This window comes from Astatotilapia calliptera, chromosome 14 (genome assembly GCF_964374335.1).
Source record: "Astatotilapia calliptera chromosome 14, fAstCal68.1, whole genome shotgun sequence".
In the NCBI taxonomy this organism is placed as follows: domain Eukaryota; kingdom Metazoa; phylum Chordata; class Actinopteri; order Cichliformes; family Cichlidae; genus Astatotilapia; species Astatotilapia calliptera.
In genome coordinates, this window is record NC_137435.1 from 5,094,866 (window position 1) to 5,117,531 (window position 22,666).

At 41.7% G+C, this 22,666-nt stretch overlaps 2 protein-coding genes across 2 annotated transcripts; one reads left to right on the plus strand and one right to left on the minus strand.

Annotated features, from left to right (window-relative positions):
• Window positions 1-1,063: 1,063 nt before the first annotated feature.
• On the plus strand, window positions 1,064-9,887 carry ercc2 (excision repair cross-complementation group 2). Its single transcript, XM_026193292.2, has 23 exons — window positions 1,064-1,242; window positions 1,492-1,591; window positions 2,512-2,589; window positions 2,671-2,733; window positions 2,842-2,955; window positions 3,048-3,164; window positions 3,592-3,708; window positions 3,943-4,066; window positions 4,193-4,289; window positions 4,488-4,621; window positions 4,837-5,005; window positions 5,112-5,230; window positions 5,336-5,405; window positions 5,578-5,647; window positions 6,147-6,248; window positions 6,389-6,452; window positions 6,577-6,698; window positions 7,025-7,117; window positions 7,259-7,331; window positions 7,478-7,548; window positions 7,750-7,893; window positions 8,027-8,170; window positions 8,633-9,887. Exons 1-23 carry the CDS (start codon window positions 1,238-1,240, stop codon window positions 8,723-8,725), a joined length of 2,283 nt encoding a protein of 760 aa, XP_026049077.1. The 5' UTR covers window positions 1,064-1,237; the 3' UTR covers window positions 8,726-9,887.
• Window positions 9,888-10,046: 159 nt separating this feature from the next.
• Window positions 10,047-22,461, minus strand: klc3 (kinesin light chain 3). Its single transcript, XM_026193245.2, has 14 exons — window positions 22,239-22,461; window positions 19,535-19,783; window positions 18,868-18,933; window positions 17,730-17,894; window positions 17,050-17,125; window positions 15,952-16,097; window positions 15,781-15,863; window positions 15,049-15,136; window positions 14,691-14,792; window positions 13,938-14,111; window positions 13,731-13,830; window positions 12,932-13,106; window positions 12,779-12,845; window positions 10,047-12,660 (listed from the first exon to the last, which is right to left on the minus strand). The coding sequence occupies exons 2-14, from the start codon at window positions 19,742-19,744 to the stop codon at window positions 12,577-12,579; spliced, it is 1,536 nt and encodes a 511-aa protein (XP_026049030.1). The 5' UTR covers window positions 19,745-19,783; window positions 22,239-22,461; the 3' UTR covers window positions 10,047-12,576.
• Between the last annotated feature and the right edge of the window lie 205 nt (window positions 22,462-22,666).

Here is a 22,666-nt window from a genome sequence, read left to right on the forward strand (position 1 = left end):
CTTTGCGGTTGCTTCTTTGCAGACACACACTTTACAGACATTAACACTAGTAGGCATACTTTATGGGTGTTTTTCACATGCAGCGATGAGGTGAATAAAGATTTCCAAACCTGAACCACAGTGATGTAACTACAAAAAAAAATACAAAAAGATTCATTTTTAATAGTTTTCAGATTAAATTTCAAACCACTAAAAACTAGTTTTCAATTCAGCGCAGGTGCAGTAAAAGTGTAAATCTGTATAATAAATGTTAATATGTATGAAACTGAAGAACATGGAAAGCAAAAAACAACAACAAAGGACTGTAATTTTGTTGACTGGCTATTTAAAATTATTTATTAATATATTCTGAGAATTCAGATTGCTTTGTTTTGGTAGCGGATGAAAAACTCATCCCAATAGGAGTATTTTGAAAGGACTGTAGTGATTCTAGTGTGCACAAGGGCGATTTTATTGCCATGTGCTGCCCCCGTGTGGTCATTCTTTGGAATGGCAACTCTTTAAAATGACTAAAATCTCATTAATGCAGCTGACTTAGAACTACTTCCGGAAAAGCTTGTGAAAATAAAGTTATATAATAGGGTATTCCAAATAACACAAAATATAATGAAATTACCCAACACATGCATGCCTTTGCTGTAGACGCTGAAGCCCAAATAATGAACGAAAGCATGGAGAAAGCACAGCTGTGAATTACAACTATAACGTAACAAGCAAGACGACCGAAAAGTCACATTTACAGCTACACAGTAAGATGTAACAGCTGTTTGTGTCGATGTTTGGCAACACAGTATACCATTTATGTTAGCGTTTCTTTTTCAAACTATTCACCGGAAATGAAATTGTTATGACTCGCATGTGGTCAAAGTTAGCGTCGATAGCAGCAGGCTAACACTTCCAGTTGAAGTAGTCGTAGTCAAATCTAAATGTAAATACATAAATAAAATAAATAAAAGGCGATAATAACTATAAACTGATTAAATAACGGGTTTTAAATGTAACTTCGAAGCATTACAGAGGAGTATTTAGTTTTCCTTTTGGCCTGCAGGGGGCGGTAATCCGTCTGATAGCGTTCAAACGATAAACGAAGAAGAATTAAATGCTGTAGCAGGCTGTGGCGTTGCTAATGCGGCGTTTTGTTTTGTGTTTTTGGCGCACATTCAAATTTTAATGACTGTTTTAAAATAACACAAGTTACGTAAAAAGAAGAGGAGCTTCCGCTAAACGTGCTGTGAAGATGAAGTGAGTGTTTTACTGAGTACAAACAGACAACATGGGCTTTCAGTGTTAGCGCGTTTCCAGCAACTGTGACATACCTGAGCCAAGTCCACATAAAATCAGAGTTTTGTGGCTCTAGTTTATCCAAATCACTGTTTTAACTTTTATTTTAGATGTCTCGCACTCATTCACACATACTTGGCTTAAAGATAGTCCAGAATGAAGCCTGTACAGCTGCTGTGCACTGTTAACATCGTTGCTGTTTCCTTGCAGGCTCAACATTGAGGGTCTGCTGGTGTATTTTCCCTATGACTACATCTACCCCGAGCAGTACTCCTACATGCTGGAGCTGAAGAGGACGCTGGATGCCAAGGTGGGTGGCGTTAGAGGTTAATCTGAAGGTGTGGTTTTCATGCACAGTGCTCCTATCTACACAAATACCCTGGGTTGGATGACACGTGTGAACGAGAGTAATGAACAGTGGAGATGAGGTGGATTGCATGGAGATGAGTGTTTTGTGACAGAATGATATCAGCAAGAGTGAAAGGCATGGTTTACAAGATGGTAGTGAGACTTGGTATGATGTTTGGTTTGAAGACGGTGGCACCGTAAAAAAGACAGGAGGCTGAACTGAGGATGTTGAGATTTTCATTGTGAGTGACCAGGCTGGTTAGATTACAGTTGAATACATCAGAGGGTTGAGATTGTTTGTAGACAAAGTTAGAGAGGCTGGGATGGTTTGGACGTGTGCAGAGGAGGGATGGTGGATATATTGGTCAGAGGGTGTTGAAGATGGAGCTGCCAGGCAGGAGAGAAGAGGAAGGACTCAGAGAAATGGATGTGGTGAAGGAGGACATGTGATATATGAAGCCTGTACAGCTGCTGTTGGGGACAGAGGAGGAAGCGATGCGATAAATTCATTTTGGTCTGAAGAAGATGGAAGACGAGTCATCTTTTTTATCCAGTTGTTATTTCAGTTATTTAGGATGATCATATTTTCTGCTCTTTGCTGTTTCCAGTTAAAGAAAAGTTCACATTTTTCTTCCAGTCATGCATGTATGTATTTTGAAATTTGAGTTACTTTTTTCCTCCTTTTCTTCCTTGGAGGTGAAGAGATGATTCCTAAAGTTACAGTGTTTAGTCCAGATTTTACCTTTTGTGTCATCGTGTCGTATTGTGTTGCTCCTTCAGGGAAGTACAGTGTGTCCACTGACACACAAACACACACACGTGTTTAAAAGTGTTTACTTTCAGCTGCTGCTTTCTGTGTTAACCGAACCTGTTCCCGTTCAGGGTCATGGAGTCTTGGAGATGCCATCGGGAACAGGGAAGACCATCTCTCTACTGTCCCTCATTGTGGCCTACCAAAGGGTGAGTTCAGCCTCTCTCATAAACGGTTCATACTAACAGCTGGTGGCAGATTAGCATGTAAATATGTTCTCTCTCTCTCAGGCTTTCCCTCTGGAGGTCACCAAGTTAATTTACTGCTCTAGAACAGTTCCAGAGATCGAGAAGGTGAGTGGACGTCAAATCAGTCGTCAGTGAAGCGTGTTTCTACTGTGTAACTTTCTTTTTGAGTTAAACAAGAAGAAGCTCAGACTGTGTTTGATTCTTTCCGATGAGGTTGTGGAGGAGCTGAGGAAGCTGATGGAGTTTTACACTAAAGAAACAGGAGAGAGCAACAACTTCCTGGCTCTTGCTCTTTCCTCCAGGAAGAACCTCTGCATCCACCCTGAGGTATGAACACCTGCATCCCACAAAGCCAGAGGAGCGATTCAGGATTCAGCTTTCTCCTTTCAAAAGTGACCGACACGCTTGTCTTCACACAGGTGAGCTCTCTGCGCTTCGGTAAGGAAGTCGATGGGAAGTGCCACAGTCTGACAGCATCGTACGTCCGCGCACAACATCACAGCAACCCCAACCTGCCCGTCTGTCGCTTCTACGAGGTAAGAACTCACATCAGATGGTGTTTTTCAGCAGAAGCAGAAGTTATTTTTTGTTTTGTTTTTTGTAATGGCTGATGACATGACAGCATCAGGCTTCAACGTAACGGGTGGGGTTTGATCTTTATGGATTAAAAGTTTAAAAACAAGTTCAGGTTTCTATTCTTTAGTAATCTTTTCATTTCTGTGCTGGATGATTACAACGTACTGGCTCGACATGATTAGTTAGGAGCATTTAATCAGCCTGAAAATCTAAATCCAGCCACTACTCGACACCATCAGATATGCAGATTAGAAAAGTGTTTTTGCTTTCTGGCTGTCGCCTACATGAACTCAGGAACTGATAAAGTTTTATGAGTCTCAGATACAAACTGTGTAGGTTTGCAATGCCTGAAAACTGGGAAACAGGAAAACCTGGTTTGTGTTGCAGGAGTTCGATTCAGTCGGCCGACAGGTGCCTCTTCCTGCTGGCATCTACAACCTTGATGACCTCAAGGCCTTTGGCAGGAGGAAGGGCTGGTGTCCTTACTATCTGGCTCGCTATTCAGTGAGTTACTGTGAAAACGCCAAATCCGTGACCATGTAATGTGTATGAACATGAATGAGATTTTGAGTGTTTTATTACATGTAAAATGCTGTTTGCATGCTTTTATAGGAAAAACATTTTTCTCACTGGCTGCTCTAATTGGAAAATAAATGATAACACGCCAGCTTCTCATTACTGAATAATCCAGAGTTTAATGTTGTATCTTGAAGCTTGTTTCCTCTTGATTTCTCTCAGATCCTGCATGCCAACATTGTGGTGTACAGCTACCACTACCTGCTGGACCCCAAGATAGCTGATCTGGTGTCTAAAGAGCTGGCAAAGAAATCTGTAGTGGTATTTGATGAGGCTCATAATATCGGTGAGCAATTAATCTGAGTCTAATATGCACATTCGGTGCATTTAACTGAATGTATTTGTCTATTTTAGGAATTTGTTTACAGTAATTATTTAAAATAATTCATATTTTCTTTCACTCTCTCCTCAGACAACGTGTGCATCGACTCCATGAGCGTAAATATCACCAGGCGAACGCTGGACCGCTGTCAGACCAACGTGGACACTCTCCAGAACACCATACACAAGTAATGCTTGCATCATCACTTGCAACATGGAAATGCATCCATGTTTTCCTGAACGAATGAAAGATTGCACCAATAATTGGAACGTCTTTGCTCCTCTTACTGGCTGTAATTTTGCAGAACAGATTAAAGAGACAGAAAATAAGGAAATCTTACGAATGAGTATTAATCTAAGCTACTGTAATCTGCCTGTGTTTATAGGATAAAGGAGACGGATGCTGCTAAGCTGAGGGAGGAGTACAGACGCTTGGTGGAGGGGCTGAAGGAAGCCAATGTGGCGAGAGAAACCGACATCTACCTCGCAAATCCGGTGTTGCCTGATGAAATCCTTCAAGGTTTTTCCTTTAATTGTTCTCTCAGCTCAGAGTAAATTTTGAAGCGCTGGTTTAGAAGTAGAGTTTGGTAGTAAGCATTTCAAGTTGTCTCTATTAAGTCCTCCGTCCGCATCAAACTCCAAACATTGGAACTGTAATCTTTCTGGACGGTTTAGATGAAGAGCCGAATCTTATTGTAGACATGAGCACAAACTATCCTCCTCTCTTTCTGTCAGAGGCGGTGCCTGGCTCTATTCGTACAGCCGAGCACTTTGTAGGTTTCATGAGACGCTTCCTGGAGTATCTGAAGTCTCGTCTGAGGGTCCAACACGTCGTACAGGAGAGCGCGCCGCAGTTCCTTAAAGACATTTTCGAAAAAGTCTGCATCGACCGCAAGCCTCTAAGGTCAGTTTCAGCTTCTTTTCTGCGAATGCGAACAGCCTCGCTTAGTCTCTTGGTTGTTTCTGTTTCCCGTCTCTTTATCACCGATCCATCCTCCTTGTATCTCCAGGTTTTGTGCAGAGCGGTTGCAGTCGTTGCTTCGAACTCTGGAGATCGCCGACATCGCAGACTTCTCAGCTGTTACTCTCATCTCGAACTTCGCCACTCTCGTCAGCACCTACAGCCAAGGTAGTAAAAAGTCCCGCCTCTGTTCAACTCCAAGTAACACGGTGGCATTAATAAACGCAGATGCTGTTGGATTATGATCTGTAGTATCTCTCTGTGTCTAAAAAGGCTTCACCATCATCATCGAGCCCTTTGAAGACAGAACTCCGACCATCGCCAACCCCGTGCTGCATTTCAGGTGAGCTGCACAATGAATTCTGAACAAGTTCATGTGCTGCCGTCTGCAGAGGAGATTACCTGTGACTGTCATTTAGTTTCATTCTTTTACACAAAGCGTTTTAACACAAAAGGAGATGCCAGGTTGATATCTGTGTATCACAGGTCAGTGTGTTTGTCTGTTCCCCTCTCAGCTGCATGGACCCGTCTATAGCCATCAAACCAGTTTTCCAAAGATTCCAGTCAGTCGTCATCACCTCAGGGGTGCGTACTTCCTGCTCATTTCAGTCCGGTGACATTTAATTTACATTTTTTATTCATTAAAGGTACAAAAACAATCTGGTGACGTCCGCACAGTGAGTGAAGTAATCAAGTTTCCTTTTTATTCTTTGAAACAAAATTAGGTGAAGTTCTCGCTTCATTTTTTTCCCTGCAGACCTCCGATAATAACATCATAATACTGTAAAACTTCCATTCAACACGTTCTGTCTTGAAATATAATCCTGCTGTTTATTCAACGACACGTGTGACTGCTGAGTTTTTCTTACATGTGCAGGAGTCTGAATTCCTTCTTACAGTGTCTTGTTCTTAGTTTTAAACGTCTAAGTGAAGCCGTTAGAAGCACCTCGTTTGTTCCTGAGTCAACAGACATCAGGTCATCGCCTCTTTGAAGCCTTTGAAATGAAAGATCTGATTCGAAGGATCTAAATGAAAGCCTGATCTAATTTCACCATCTTACCCCTGATGTTTCTCCTCTCTTCAGACACTTTCCCCCCTGGACATCTATCCCCGCATCCTTGACTTTCGCCCGGTTACCATGGCGTCCTTCACCATGACACTGGCGCGCACCTGCCTCTGCCCTCTGGTCTGTAACAACACTTAATATGAAAAAAAACCCAACTGTGGTCCTGGGTGGAGTCGCAAAAGCAGCACCACCTTGGAGACATGAACAAAAAGAGGAGAGAAACATAAACATTTCCATCACTTTGTTTCTGTCTTCCACAGATTGTTGGCAGAGGAAACGACCAGGTGGCCCTGAGCTCCAAGTTTGAGACCAGAGAAGATTTCGGTTAGTAAAAATAACTTGTGCTATTTGAGCGTGACCTCTCAAATCAAAGGCCGTACAACTACAAATGACAACGCTGTGTTTTCATCAACATGTAACGAGATAATTTTCATGTTTGCTTCTCCAGCTGTGATTCGGAATTATGGTAACCTGCTTCTGGAGATGTCTGCGATCGTTCCCGATGGGATTGTGGCGTTTTTCACCAGCTACGTCTACATGGAGAACATCGTGGCGTCCTGGTATGAACAGGTCAGTGTGTGTAATCCACAAGCATCTGAGTAACTGAAACAACCGCCGTTTTTCTTTCGTGAAGCTGTAGAAATCTGACATATCTTTCTGTAATCTGTGAAGTGGTTTTATTTTAAACATGTAAAAAAATAGAACAATGAAGGAAAAAAACACAAACAAAATAAAACATAAAGAGAAAAATAATCACAGTAGATAACTTTACATGTTCAAAAATGAGCAGGAAGAAGCATTCTCTTATTTAATCCCAGTCCGTTTAGTAGCTAATATATTAACAGTAAATTAATTTTGTGTGTTTTTGTTGTTTCTGGGGTCACGTTCGCTTGCAGGGTATCCTGGAGAATATCCAGAGAAACAAGCTGATCTTCATCGAGACTCAGGATGCTGCAGAGACGAGCATGGCCCTGGAGAAATACCAAGAGGTCAGACCCATTATTGTAGTAGTATTTAACTAACAAAGAGACCAAAATCATAAATTGAGCCGTGAACAAACAAACAGATGTTCAGGTCTTTTGTGTTGGTACCAGACTTTGACCTTTGACCTTTCTGTCTCTGCTGTTTAGGCGTGTGAGAACGGCCGAGGAGCAATCCTCCTGTCTGTGGCCAGAGGAAAAGTGTCTGAAGGGATCGATTTCGGTAAGTCATCGAGTTGCTCTGTGCTGCTCCAGCAGGACAAATTAAAGCAAACAGCAGAAGAAGAGTCCTGCGTGGCTGGAGACGATAAGGTGAAGCAAACGTGCGCTTTGTCGCTGACTCGGAGTCTCGTTGTGTTTTCTGTTCAGTGCACCATTATGGCCGTGCTGTCATCATGTTTGGAGTGCCGTATGTTTATACGCAGAGCCGCATCCTAAAGGTCAGAGTCACCTCTGTGTGGGGTCAAAGCTCAGAAAGTTAAATCTATTCATATTTTGTGTGATGTTTGCTATTTAAGGATTTATATTATCAAACGAGTAACAAAACCACACATTTTAGTTTGTGTTCTTTCCCTTTTCTCAGTCTGGATAGTTTTGTCGTGATTCCCTAAGGGTTTTTCTCTCTCTGTAACTCGACTCAGGCTCGGCTGGAGTACCTTCGGGATCAGTTTCAGATCAGGGAGAACGACTTTCTAACGTTTGACGCCATGCGCCACGCGGCTCAGTGCGTAGGCAGAGCCATCCGAGGCAAAACTGACTATGGACTCATGATTTTTGCTGACAAGGTGTGTCTGAATATTTGTCTGATCCTGCCGCAGTACTCCAGGCTTCTACACTCTGCTTCACAGCAGCAGTCCTTCGAGTTTGACGCTGGAGTAGCTGAGCGAAGCCTGTACTAACCTCCTCTGTGCTCTGCAGCGTTATGCACGAGCAGACAAACGTGGGAAGCTACCCCGCTGGATTCAGGAGCACATCAACGACGGCAGTCTGAACCTCACTGTGGACGAGGCCGTGCAGCTTTCCAAGCACTTCCTGCGGCAGATGGCTCAGCCTTTCAGACAGGTACAACCGGCCAAGCATCACAAGCACCACTGCAACGAGTAAACAAACACAGGACAACTCACTGGCTTTAAAAGGAGCAAAGCAGTGGGTTTAGTGATCTTCTCCCCGTGATTGGCTCAAACATCTGTCCTCTTGTCTAAGAGTCTGCTTCATTTCTGAAGCTAAATGAAACTTAATGTTATAATTTAATACCTTAAATGGGGAAAAGTTTTATAATCTAGCAAATTAATCTTAAAGTGTCTGACGAGTTGTTGGTGTGATTGTTTACTGGCACAACTCTGGCACCAGAACAATCAACCCACTGCCATCGAGATCATGAGCCACCTGACTTTGTTGATCAGATGAATAAATGCTGCTGTAAAGCAGTTTGAATTGCACGGAGCTGCACAGCTCTTATGAGCGCTGACGTTTCCGGACAACAGCTGACCAGGCAGCCATGCTTGCTTCTCTCTTTCTCTCCAGGAGGACCAGTTGGGTTTGTCTCTGCTGACTCTCGAGCAGCTGGAGTCGGAGGAAATGCTGCAGAAAATCACTCAGATTGCTCATCAGACCTGAAGGTGACACGAACCGTATGACATTGTCACCACAGCAGCACCATAAACCGAGTCATCAGCTGTCACCAGACTAGGGTTAAATATGGGTCGGCTCTAAAAGGGTAGGTCCACCTTAACTTTAGGAAGGAAAAACTCAGAATTATGTTTTAAGTGTCTGTTTTTCCCCAAGTGGTAAAAATACTGTAAAAGTATTTAAAGTATTTTCAGCTCTGCTGGTGACAGTAATGACTTCTGACAGGAGAGCCGCTCCCACACCAACGATGTGAGCCTCAGTCAAAGCCGCTCATGGGTCAGTCAGTATTTAAGGTTGCACTCGGTCTGCAGAGTAGACCATCTGCAGACCTTTGAACCACTTAAGTACATATTTCAGTACTCTGTTCAGCTTTTCACTGAAGTACGGAGCAGTAAACTTATTTTCCCCTTTATTAATCAAAGGAAGAAGCCTTTGCTTCTGCAGATGCACATGCTACAGAAAATCCAGCAACACACTGCAAAAACTCAAAATCTTACCAAGTATATTTGTCTTATTTCTAGTCAAAATTATCTCATTACACTTAAAATAAGACACAATCAGCTACAGGGCAACATTTCAGTAAGCTAAAGGAACTTGTTTCAAGACAGTGAATCTTGAAACTAGAGAAAAACTAGAGATTTTTCACTTGTTCCACTGGCAGATTTTTTCACTTATTTTAAGCTAAAATATCTTGTATTAAGTGAAAAAATCTGCCAGTGGAACAAGTGAAAAATCTCTAGTTTTTCTCTAGTTTCAAGATTCACTGTCTTGAAACAAGTTCCTTTAGCTTACTGAAATGTTGCCCTGTAGCTGATTGTGTCTTATTTTAAGTGTAATGAGATAATTTTGACTAGAAATAAGACAAATATACACTGACTAAGTTCTAAATGTGCGTGTTTCAGTCTTCAGCATTACCGTGATGCAGAAGTTTCAATTCATTTAGTTTTTTTTTTTAATTTCTTTTGATTGGTGAAATGTGTCAGTAGGTCAGCGTGTTGCATCAGAGATGTGACACTAACACTGGTGTCTGTGCAGCGTCTGTCATACAGACAAGAATACTGTCAGGTTCCTTTTCTACTGCAGCTGTACATAAATGCTGTTTTATACTGTTTTCCAACCAGGAAGCTGGAATATAAATGTTTGTATTTAACAGCTGACTTGTGTTTTTCTTCTGTGGGAAGTGTTTGAATTGAAAGTGTTCATCCATCACTCGCTGATCTTAATATTTAGACAAAAAAGGGCTTTAATTTATGAAACCCTGAAAACATTTTCAGACAAACAGAGGAAAGAAAACACACATATACAAGGGTTATCGGTGGCTTAGTTTAATTTATTACAGCTCAAATTTGCAAATATAAAACAAATATTCATCTTTTCCACATTCTTACATGTGCTTCACTCAGCTTGTAACAGACTGTCGTTTAACAGCAGCTAACACGGTGCGACTTCAGCCCTTTAAACAGACTGCAGTGGCTGTCTTCTACCACTGTAAATGCAAAACAAGATTCCTACGAGGAGTCTCATGGAATGAAAATCTTCATGGATCAGGTGGTAATGCTGCTTTCAGGGACCCAGTCTATTATCAGAATTCTCAGGTGTTAGGGTTTGTGTAAAACTTGTTATTCAACGCTCTTCAGTTCAACTAGTTTAAAAAAATATCTCTAATAAATATCAGAAAGTAGAATGACATTCCACATTATTTGAATCTTTTTGTAGTAGTAGATTTCAGGCATTTCAGTGAAAAGCATAGATGTAACATTAGAAGACTACATCAATATCTAAACGTAGGCTACCTCAGTAGTTGATAATGCTACTTCTACCAGCGTAGAGTGAAAGCCTCGAATGCACCATCATATTTATGTATCACTCGGCTGCTGAGCGATCCACCCGTCCTCTCTCATTGCTTGTTGGTTGTCTCATGATTTGATTACTTTCCTGGTTAGACATCAGTGATGTTTGCCAGAAACATTTTCAACTTGGCTACAAAGCTGTACCGCCGCTGCTATTTTTACTACTTGTTCTTGTGCTTTGCCTTGGAAACATTGTATAAATCTACACGGCGGCTTTCGGTAAAGACTTTCATCTCGACCTCAAAACCAGTTTAATATTATCAGGCCAAAGCTGACATTTGGGCACACAGCAAAAAACCTAAGGAGACTTTTACACATCTGAAATTCAAAATGCAACAAACGGATAATCAATAAATACTGAACATAGGCTACGTTCACACTGCAGGTCTTAATGCTCAACTCCGATTTTTTGATCAAATCTGATTTTTTTTGTCTGCTTGTTCACACTACAAATAAAATGAGACAGCAAACGCGCTCTAGTGTGAACGCTCAAAGCGACCCGCATGCACAAAAGAAGATGTCACACACAACGCGCTCTGTTTAGACCCAGAGCAAACAATATTGTTTGACTGATGGCCCTTAATATAAAGACTTCGGACTTGACGTTTCCCAATTTTTGCTTTAAGTTATTTTGTTATTTACATAATAATGTAGATGTATCGGATTCAGTACCACATACGAAAGTGACCCAGATCGGATTTGAAAATATCGGATTTGTGCCGTTCACACTGTCACACCATGATCGGATATGGGTCGCAGAGGGTCAAAAAAATCGGATTTGATGCGCGTTCGCCTGCAGTGTGAACGTAGCCTTAGAGAATGATTTACATCCATAAGCAGTTGGAAGATATTACCTATGTACATATGTGCAAAAGTACTGACTGTAAAAAGTACTAAGTTAAAAAGTCAAATATTTGCTTTTGTAAAGACAATTTGTTTTCACAAGGTGCAAACCAACAGCTGGAATCCTGAAACTGCTCCTACTTGTTTTTTTTTGTTTTTTTTTTAAAGTTGTTCCTTATTTTCATCATGTCCGAGCAGGACTTCTGGTCCAATAACGCAGCAGTCTAACAATATAAATTATACATGACCAGCACATTTTAAAGGCAAAATACACGTACCATTTTTTTTTTTTTTACTTTAAACAGTGTAAACTTTGATAGCTTATCATCTTCCTCGAACGTAAAATTACACTTTACATTTTAAAAATTGTGTAAAGAACTTTACATCCCTGCACTGCTTCTCAAATTACAAACAACTCCATTTAAAAAATATGATCTTTAGTATCAAAGCATCAAGTGAAGTGTCTTAAAATTTCCCATAGTTCAAATGTTAACCTACAGATTGCCGCTTTCCTTAGTGTAACGTGGTCACGTTTGTGTAAAAACACAGTCTGCAGGGGAAATGCTAGATTAAAGTGATTTTAGCACAACTTAAAATTAACCTGCTAAGACGCGAACTCTTTCATGGCATGCATTTTTAATTTCTGTTTGCTATTTGAGCTGATTGGGGAAAAATTTTGTATTGTGGTCTAGACAACCCAAAATGTGATGTCCACATATGTGGACGCCAGGTCCTACGAGTTCAAGATCAAAAGTTAACTGGAAATCATAGAACTGAACCTAAAACCAGGAATGACGGGATTTAAAACTTCAAGTGATCCGGAAGAAAATGTCATAGTGCAATTCCGATAACGTCAAGTTAAAATTCATCACATGACCCAGCCCTCTATTTATGCTTTGTTGTTTTGTTTTGTTTTTTTTAAAAAGAAAAAACTGAAATTGTGCGTTTTTAGAATGAAACAAACTAATTTTAAAAGTCAGATTTTTGGAAGCATCTTAGTCGAGTCAATTATCTTTTTTTCCTTGAAGACTAAAAATGATGAATCCACTCAGGCCTGATGTTCCCACACTGATTAAACACACTGCTCTGTGCCGATCGTCATCTTTGAAAGGTGTTGCGTTTTTAGAGGATATTCTTATTTTTGCGTTAGCTGTTCCCACCGAGTGAGCCTCTTCTCATCAGACTCTGAGTGCTGGAGCTCAGGCCTCGAGTATCCGTCAGCTGGCTCGACTGATCAACAAAAAAAAAAAACACAAAATGTGTCTTAAGAGGTGACGTTTATCTTAAATGTGCATGAGATGCTTGCAGATTTCTGGTTTTCAGACTGTATGGTTAACAGTCTGCTCACCTCGCTGCCATCCTGACTTTCTCTGACGCCAACGTTCAAAACATTCAGAGAGTTTGCCCTCTTCATCCTGAAAACGGGGCAGAACAAACTGTTCATCAGGTGGCTTTTCAGCATTCAGCTGGAGCTAAAACACCTTGTTTACAGAGCATTTACCCAGCATTCCTTGGGGTTGTTTCCTCCATTCCGACTCCTTTCAGCTTTCGGACCAGTTTCTCGCTGCTTCGCCTGATCGACTCTCTGAGTTTGGTGAAGGAGCCACTGCGCTTAAGTCCGTCCTGTGTGGACCCGCCGTCCTCCACCACGCCGGACCAGCTGGGACGCCCGTCACCTGGACAACAGACATAAAACAAGCAATTGTTTACATTGAAATTTGAAGTTTCTTTCTTTTTTTGGACACAGTTGGACATTAATACGATAAGAACAATATAAAACTGTACAGTATACAAAAAAAATCTAAATAAAACTGTTTTTGCAGAAAGACTGAGACAGACCTACATTTAAAAAATATGAAAACTGCTGAAATAAAACTACAAAAATGACAGATTTCCACAGAGTCTGACTGAGACTTATATGATGAAATAGTATATGAGGCAAAGAAGCTATTATGTGTCATGTATCTGCTGTCAGAGAAGCCCCTAAGGACAAACTCTGGGGCTTATAGGGTAAATATAGGGTATATTTGAATGCGAATCATGCAAACATTAAAAAAGGTACATTAGCCAAATTCAACATGAATACACAAAGACAACACAGAAAGCTAAAACTGAGCAGAATGAATCACAGCTCATGTTAAAATGATAAAAATGAATGTGTTATGCCAGCGTTAGGTAGTTTTCTCAGTACTCAGTGGTGGAACTGATCCCTTGTGGTTATCTCACGCTCTTAAAATGTCATCGTGTCACGAGAACAATTACATAAACATGAGCAGTTACATGAAGTAATCTGTTTGTACCTTCAACAGACCCAAACTCCTTTTCATGCGCTCTAGTCAGGATCTCTTTGTAAAGAGCTTCAGCTTGTCTGTATTTCCCCTGCTTAAGATAACATGATGCCTGAGGGAGAGGGAGGGGGGGGGGGGGGTTAAATGATGACTGAAAAAAATAATAATATCGTAAATAACAACAGCCTCAGTAATCCAGACAACGAGGTTTCCTCTCACCAGGTTGTTCTTGGTTTTAGCCACGTTGGCGTCGTCTGGTCCCAGCTTGCTCTGGTAGATGTGCAGAGCGCGCTCGTAGTACTGCTCCACTTCCTGGTACTTCCCCTGGTTCTGACACAGCAGAGCCAGGTTGTTCAGCTGTTTGGCCACATCTGGATGATCTGTACCGAGAACCTGAGGAGGCGACAAAAAAAAAGGTGCACGGTGAGGGACGATCAACCAGTTACTCTTTCCATAACACTTCCAGTATGTGATACAGGGGATGCCTGCTCACTCAGCTCTGTGACATCGAAAGATAGAGGACATATTTAGATGTTTAAGTAAATTAGCAAGGGCAGCACGGTGGCACAGTGGTTAGCACTGTTGCCTCCGGAGTTCAATCCCACCATCAGACTGGGGTCTTTGCATGTTCTCCCTGTGCGTGGGTTCTCTCCAGGTACTCCGGCTTCCTCCCACAGTCCAAAGACATGCAGATAATTTAAAGTTTCCAATTAACCTGAGTGTGAATGGTTGTCTATGTGTTAGCCCTGCAACAGACTGGTGACCTGTCCAGGGTGTACCCTGCCTCTTACCCTAAGACCCCCTCATGACCCTGAAAAGGATAAGCAGCAGAGAATGGATGGATGGAAGTAAATTAGCAAAACATTTAGTCTGTTATAAGTCGGGCATCCATAATCTAGGTTAGATTAAGGTTAAAGTGAGTTATTAGTAGGAATTTGGGATATCTGTTGTAATACAAAGGTGTTTTCTTACCTTCTCTCTGATCTCTAGAGCTCTTTTACAAAGCGGCTCTGCTTCCTTGTATTTTCCTCTTTTCCCATAAAGCACTGCCAGGTTGTTGAGCGTCGCTGCCACCTGCATACACACATGCACGCACACACACAAATACACACCAGCTCACTCACTAAAGTCTAAACCACATGAAATGACTACAAAGGGAGCCAATATTTGCAGGTCAGGCATGTCAGAAGCAACGAACAACAAATGAGGATCAAAATTCTTGTAACCCACAAGGTTTTATGTTTCATGTTTACGCTGATGAAAGAGAACGCTGAAACCAGTTTTAGCCGCCTCATTATAAGTTTTCTTCCAGTGCAGCCGAGTAACTTACAGCCGGATGGTCCATCCCAAGAGTTTTCTCCCTGATGGCCAAAGCATCGTTCAGCAGGTTGGCGGCCTCTTTGTATTTGTTCTGATCTCTGTAGGGAAACAACACAAACCACACTGTTCACCCAGTGAGAAGCGTTTGGCTTGTTAAGGACACTTCCTCTCTAAGAGTTTCAGATAATCTATCATCTATTACAAGAAACTTTTATTAAACCTCAAATTTGCCAGGTATCACAAGCCAGAGTCAAAGCCACAACCAGTCAGAGCAATATAATGCTGATGACAGAGAAGCTGATCCGCTCAATTACTGCACACCACACGGGACGCTCGGCTCAAACCGGGCAGGAAAAGCATTTATACGCCTACCTCAACTGATACAAGCACAACAAACCATTTTTTCCATCTAAAACTGAATAATAAATCACTTTATCTGCAGCATCATTACGTCTTTAACATTTGAAGACATTTAACATTTAAAGTGCATCATTCTGCCGGCAGAGCTGAAGGAAACGACGTGCACCAGCTAGACAAACGGCACTGATGGGTTAGACGAGACGAAAGCCGCGAGGACATTTCTGAACTGAAGGTGAGTCACATGACGTACTCGACCGGAACAAATAAAGCATGAACTCTGAGTCGTCTGGAAGACCTCGAATGGTTAACCCAGCTTTGATAGTGCCACCGCGGTAGCTGTAAATACCAATACAGACGCTTTTGCAATGCTAACTGACATCACCTGTACACCAGTGCCAGTATATTGAGCATGGTGGCTACGTCTGGGTGGGTGTGGCCAGAGGACTTTTCCAGGTCTTCCAAAGCCTGCGGAGACACGATGAGGTCATGTTAAATGGTTGTCAGGCAATTTGTTTTGGTTAGCAACAGTTAGGACAGTGGAAGCCCCTCCCACCTGTTTGCACAGCGGTACCGCGACCTCATATCGTCCCTGGGATGCGTACTGGATGACCAGGTTATGGAGCGTTCGAAGGCGGGCGGGGATCTCGTAGCCGCCCTGCTGGGCTGCAGCTGCTGCACTGCTGTGGTGAGGCTGGGACACTAAACGACAAACAAACAAATAAAAGCAAGACCATGCTGACTTTAGAAGGGCCCAGTTCCATTTTGGATCATTTTAACAGGTCTAACAGAGAGGACCAAAAACAAGGCAGGGTGGAACCTAATATTTAATTTGACCTGTTTTCTATACTGTATGTCTCACAAATAAAGTATGATGAAAACTATTTTTTAGACGAATGGATGGATGGTGTTAAGCCCAAATAAAGATGTATTACATGAAAACTGGCTGCATAATTGCACTGCTATTTAGGCAATTAAGTAAAATTGATCATAATAGAAAAGTTTAAGCGTAACAATAAATGCAGGCGAAATTTTTTAATTTTCCCATTTCATCTTTTCTCCCTGGTCACTCACACTCAACCTGCAGTCGTCTAACCTCTAAAAACACTAAAGTTTATATCTTTAAGTTTTTGTCAGGCTTTAACGCTGTCAAAAAACAAAAGTCAAAGGAGGTAGCGATGCGTACTCATGTTTCACCATTTTCTAAAAGGAAGCCGCTGTCCTAAAAGATAACTTCAGACTGGCGTCGTATTTCACACTACAGAGATTCACAGATCGCTTTCATGCTTCCACCTTCATGCGCTCTAAATTCATGTGTAAGCTGATAAAATGCGTTTGTTGTGTGTCAGCAGTTACTCAGATATCAGGATTAGAAGCAACAGTTACACCTTGAGCTTATCTATGCCCAGTGAAGATGTAAACCAGTATCTGCCTCCAGTTTCAACGCTGACACTTCTCAAAGCACTCAAACTAAATCACGATGAGAGTGGCGCTCAATGTATTGACTAATTTAAATTAAAAACAGTTTGCATTTACTCAACACCACCTCTGTATCCAAAAAAAATCTATCAAAAAAAGGGTTTTGTCATTTTGGAGACAGGGAGGTGTTCAAAACGATAATAAAAACACATTTCAAAGCCTAGAAGAGCCTCACTCGAAGACTGCTCCTCATCCTCAGCAGGAAAGAGGTCATCCAGAGACTCTTTGTTGGAGGAAGTGTCTTTGTCATCCTGAAATAAGAAACACACACAGCACGACTTAGAAGACAGCAGTACTAACGGTAAGCTTAAAAGTTGACTATATGGTTCATCCGTTTCAGTAGCTGCTTTTTGTCAGCGAGCTCTGATAAACCCGCAACTGCACACTGTCCTACACGCTAATTGGCAATGACAGGAAGGCAGCTGAGTGAAGCTAAAGCAGAGAGAGTGAAAACTGGTGGTGCATTCATCAGATGCAAACCAGCTGGAATCCAAATGAATGCTAATGTTGCTCTATGACATTAGAGCTTAAACAGTTTGCCAACACATCAGCAAAAACTTGCTAAACTTGCTGAGATGGGACATGACGTCCTTCTGCCCAGTATATAATTACAACAGCTTTAGTAAAGTCCTCCAAACCTCCAGCTGCAGACAAACTTTCAGCATATTAATTTGATGAATATACACACAAACACCATGGTTAAGATTCCTGTGCTGACACAGCGAAGCGCTGACTCTCCCTGTTACTCATCTTGAAGGGCAGGTTGTTTGTTGTTACTCAAACTCTCAGCTGGCTGGTAAATACCAACAGACTCTTCTGCAGACATATGTGGGTTAGCATGTTTTCTGTCCTCACCAGAGGCGGCTCATCCTGGTCATACTTGCGTATGGAGGACATGAACTGCAGGTGTCTGTTCTGCTCCTCGAGGGTGACCACCTCCTGCTCCGTGTCCTGAAGCCGCTGCTGAGCGCCAGCCAGCTCATCCCTCAACCACTGGTTCTCCTGACAGAGACGACGAACCTGAGAGGGAGGATGCAGAAATGAGAGCAAGGATGATACATAACAAAGAGAAGAGGAAGGAAACAGGCAAGAGAATGAAGGAGCCATGCAACAAAAACGGAGACACTGCCATATCTAAATGCTTAAAGTTACAGTGTGTAACGTTTTCACCAGTAGATATCAGGAGAATGCAGATTGCAGCCAATTGAATCCTGTTTTCTTAGCGCTTCGAGTGCTAATCTAAGCTACGGTGGCCGATGTAGGACAAACATGTTTTAGTCAGCCAAGAGAGATCAAAAACATTACATTCAGCCACATCCCGCCAGCATATTTCTACCAGTTTTCATTACAAAAAAAAAAGCTTTTGTACACCTTCTATTTTAACATATTTGAAAAATATCAACAATAATCAATACATAAGAAACAAAAAACTAATATGTGCCATTTAAATATTTTGCAGTTATGTTTTCATCCAAGTCACTTCAAAAGCTCTTGCCGCTGTTCATCTGTAGCGAGTTTTCTACAGATAGCAAAGTGACCCCAGACTGCAGTTTTTCCCCCTCTGTGGCAGGTTGTCAGTCCACTGTCTACCTCAGCTGTCAATGCCGGGTGTGAAGCATGCTTTTCTAACTACTGTGGTGGAGGGAGTAAAAGGAGTGTGACAAGACAAATCTGCTGACTAAATTAGGACTAGATTAGCATGTTTATGCGCATGTGTTACAGCCCTGAGTGAGATGAGCAGGGAGAGGAAGACAATTTATTAAGACATCGTTTCCTCCTTTGCATTTTGTTTCTTTGGTGAAGAGGACGTCTTCTTCTTCGGCGAGACATATGATGCTTCATATCTTGAATCTAAAGACGGATATATGAATTTGCCTCCATGACAGGTGAATGCTAAGTTAGATGTTTGCTTTAACAAACATTTAAAAAGGGAAAATGAAGCAGCCTATGATGAGTGTCAACACAAGTATACAGGTCTTTTCGACAAACTCACCTGAGCTCGTAGCTTTTGTTTCTCTGCCTCCAGAGAACCGAGGTGAGCTGACAACGCCATCATCACCTGACGACAATGTAAAAAAATGTAAACCCAACAGAAACAGAAACAACAGAAAGAAGACTGCGTGCACCATGAAGGGAGATCAGTGACTTAACGACTATGCTTCAGTAAATGAGCTCAAAACTTGTCAACAGCCCGGCTTCAGACAAAACAAATCAAAGGAAAAACAGTCATCAGTGTCTCGGGACACCAACAGGAACAACAACAACAAAATAAATAAATAAAAAATAATAATAAAAAATGACAGACATCAGATATTTTTATGTGTCAGTTCATTTAAGTTTGTCATCAACCATTCATGACAGAAATGCAAGTCTCAAAATTAATTTTTCTTTTTCAAAATAACTGCGCCTGGCAAGCTAAACACGTTTGTTTGTTCAAATAAAAACACAGTCAGTTAAAATAATTAAAACTAAACGTAAACTCAAAACTATTTCATAAAAAAAAATCACTTTGTTTAATATGTAAAGTACAAGAAGTTCAATTTTAAATTATCTGGGAATGTTATTTTCTTCCATTTCAGCCTTAAAAAAAAGCTTGAAGACAAAGACGTGTGACACAAGATTTCATTGCGACTGCTTGCTTCTTTATTTCCTGGTGGTACCTGTGCCTCACTCAGCCCCAGCTCTATCCTCTCCAGCGACTGGTGGATGATGCTGGTCTTCTCCTGCTCAACGCTGCTGCTCTCTGGCACCGCCCGGCTCTCCAGCGCCTCCTGCAGGCTCTCCAGCAGGCTGCGGTTCTCCCCTCTCAGCGCCTCCAGCCCTGCGATCACCTGCTGCGTGCTACACAGAATCTCCTCCCCCGACAACATGGCTGCTGCTCCGAGGTTCCTTTTCTCACTGCGACCGACCTGAGAACAGCACATCGTTACAGCATTATCTGCAGTGGGAGTTTATTATGCATTTATTTAGCAGTAACGGCAGAGTGAGAGCTGTAGGGGGATCAGTGCTACATGCAGCTGAAATATTTATGAGTAAAAGTGATAACAGAAGCTGACAGCAGCAGTAACTGAAGCCGCTGAAGTACTAGAAGTAGAAGCAGCAGTGCAATAGTAAACACAGATGGATTTTCTAAAATATGAAAGGTGGCTTAAAGCATAATTTAAAAGTGCTGTTGGTGAAGTGTATACGTGACACAGCTGGTGGATAAATAGACTACATGGAAGGTCTGTGAAAAATGCAAGCAAAAGTAAACTCTGATAATGTTTGTTTAATCTGAATCCAGCCCCATGAAGGGAGTGACTCTCTGATGAGTCAGCCTCGTGCCTGCTGAAGGGTCCCTCAGTGCGAGGGCTGTGGCAGAACTACAGCAACAAGCTTTGGGACCAACGGAAACAGGAACAACCACTCAGAATCTGACTTATAGTGCAATAGATGATTCATTAAGACCATGTCTGCTGCTTTTTCAGGAAACTTCAAGGGTCACATCACCCTGTAGGTCTCATTCATACCTACATGTTGACATGTGTTTCATCTTCTAGCTGAGATTCCTGAGTCAAAATCGTTTCTGCTATAGTCATTTTATAGAAAACAGTCTCAAAATATTAGACTCTATTTAGTCAAAGAATTAAAACCACAATAACGCTGAGTGAGGGACCACTAGACATAAATACAGCAGGTACAGACGAGATCTGCAAAGAGTGGTGCGCTCAGCCGAACGCATCATTCAATCAGAACTCCCTGACCTGCTGTCCATCTACACCAAGCGGTGCAAGACCAAAGCTAGGAAGATTATGATGGACCTCTCCCATCCCAACAATGGACTCTTCTCACTGTTGAGGTCTGGGAAGCACTTCTGCTCCCTTAAAGCCAAAACAGAGAGAATGAGGAGGAGCTTCTTCCCCCAGGCTATTCGGGCCCTGAACCAGGTGTAGGACTGGACTCTCCCACACACATCACATCACCACACGCACTCTGGTTTTTCTTCATGCACACTTCCTATAATTTATAATCTCTTTCTGCTATTTGCACATTTTTTTACTGTAAATTTCTAAGTTAAATCTGTAAATTTTGTATAACCTGTAAATTGTAAATACTGTAAAACCACTGTCATTTAATGGTCGGGCATTGCATTGCACAGCTACAAGCATTTCACCTCATGTCATACTGTGTATGGTTGTGTGTGTGACAAATAAAATTTGAATTTGAATTTGATTACAAAGGTAAATAGAGTAGGTCTTTGTGTCCACACAAAGACCTACTCGTTCTCAGTGAAAGGTCAGTAAGACTGAATAAAAGCAGATCCTGTGTTAACTCGGTCCACTTTAAGGCTTGCTGGTTTTAAACAGTATTAAATGTGATTAATTCTCAAAGCAAAGTGTGTGAGGAGAGTTACCTTTCACAGGTAACTCCAACCTAAAACTACACAGAAGCAGATTTCTTATTGGTTTCACTGAATGCACTTTTTTTCTATGTAAAGTGGATTAAAAATGTAAAGAACACTGTAATTCAGCACTGTCAGGGAGTACTTGGCTACTCCGCTACAGGAATGTTGCGGAGAAAACCCAGAAACACAATTCACAGCTGTCAGCAACTTCACCACAAAGAAAAACTCATAGCTTTCAGTTTCCTCTTTTCTGATCACACACAGAAGCAAAGTGAGGCTCTGGAGCTAAATACGAGGGTTCACAAGCAAACAAACAACATGAAGGTCACTTTAGTCACTATTAAACACCTCTTTTTGCATGTCATGCCATCAACTGCATTAATACAGGATCACACTTTTAAGACTTTTAAGATTAAGAAAAACAAATGTATAATAGAAACAAGTTGACAAGACAGAAAATCCACTTCTACATGGACAAACAAGAGCTGCTTCTTCTTTTGGCGGCTCCTTTCATTGGGCACCAGTGTGTATCATGTGCCACCCTATCCCTCCACAGTGGCAGCCACTGGGGTTGTAGTTCCTCTGACAGTTCCTCTGGGGGGGCTCTGACATGTTTGTGCCCAGGGCCCCAGTATCTCATAATCCGCCCATGTGTTTATAACTGGATGTCTGGCCATCTGTCCAAGCAGCCATGATGGATTTAAGTGTCTTTTCCAACCTTTATAAGGACGCTGGTGATAATAAAATGCTGCTGGACACAAACAGCGCTGCGTCACATTTCAACAGCACATTTCAGCTGTGTGTTTGTCAACAGTTTTAAAAGTGTCCACTGAGTCTAAACACCACCGGCTGCTGCAGCTACAAGACAGAAACATCTTCCTGCACAACAACACAATAAAAAAAACAAAAGATGTCTCTCTCACACAGACTGCTGCGCCTCATTTCAGATCCACAACAACCGACAGTTATTTATAGCCTACCTGCTAAGTCCAAACTCCCGCGGCGCGCTTTCGTGTTGATCCACAGTTTGAATGAAATAATGGTTTTTATGTGTAAACTGGAGCCCGTCAGTCACTGCGGAACATCTCCGCTCACAGTAATTTTCAGTTTATTTATTTTTAAAGAGGCGGGACGGAGAAAAGTGAACGCTGTTAATCGTTCACCTGCCGCCTCCTCCTGTCATTACGCAGCCAATAGCATCAAGCTAGCTTTAGCAGAACTGAACTTCCGCTTATCGACTTCAAAATAAATGTTGTACACGGGACCCTGTACTTCTTGATTTCACTTGTACTTCTATGATTGTTGTTTAATCCATATATATTCTTAATCAATGGATCTATTTTCAGTTTAAGAATGTTAAACTGCAATTATTAGTGATAAAATAATTAATGACTGCATACCTCAACAA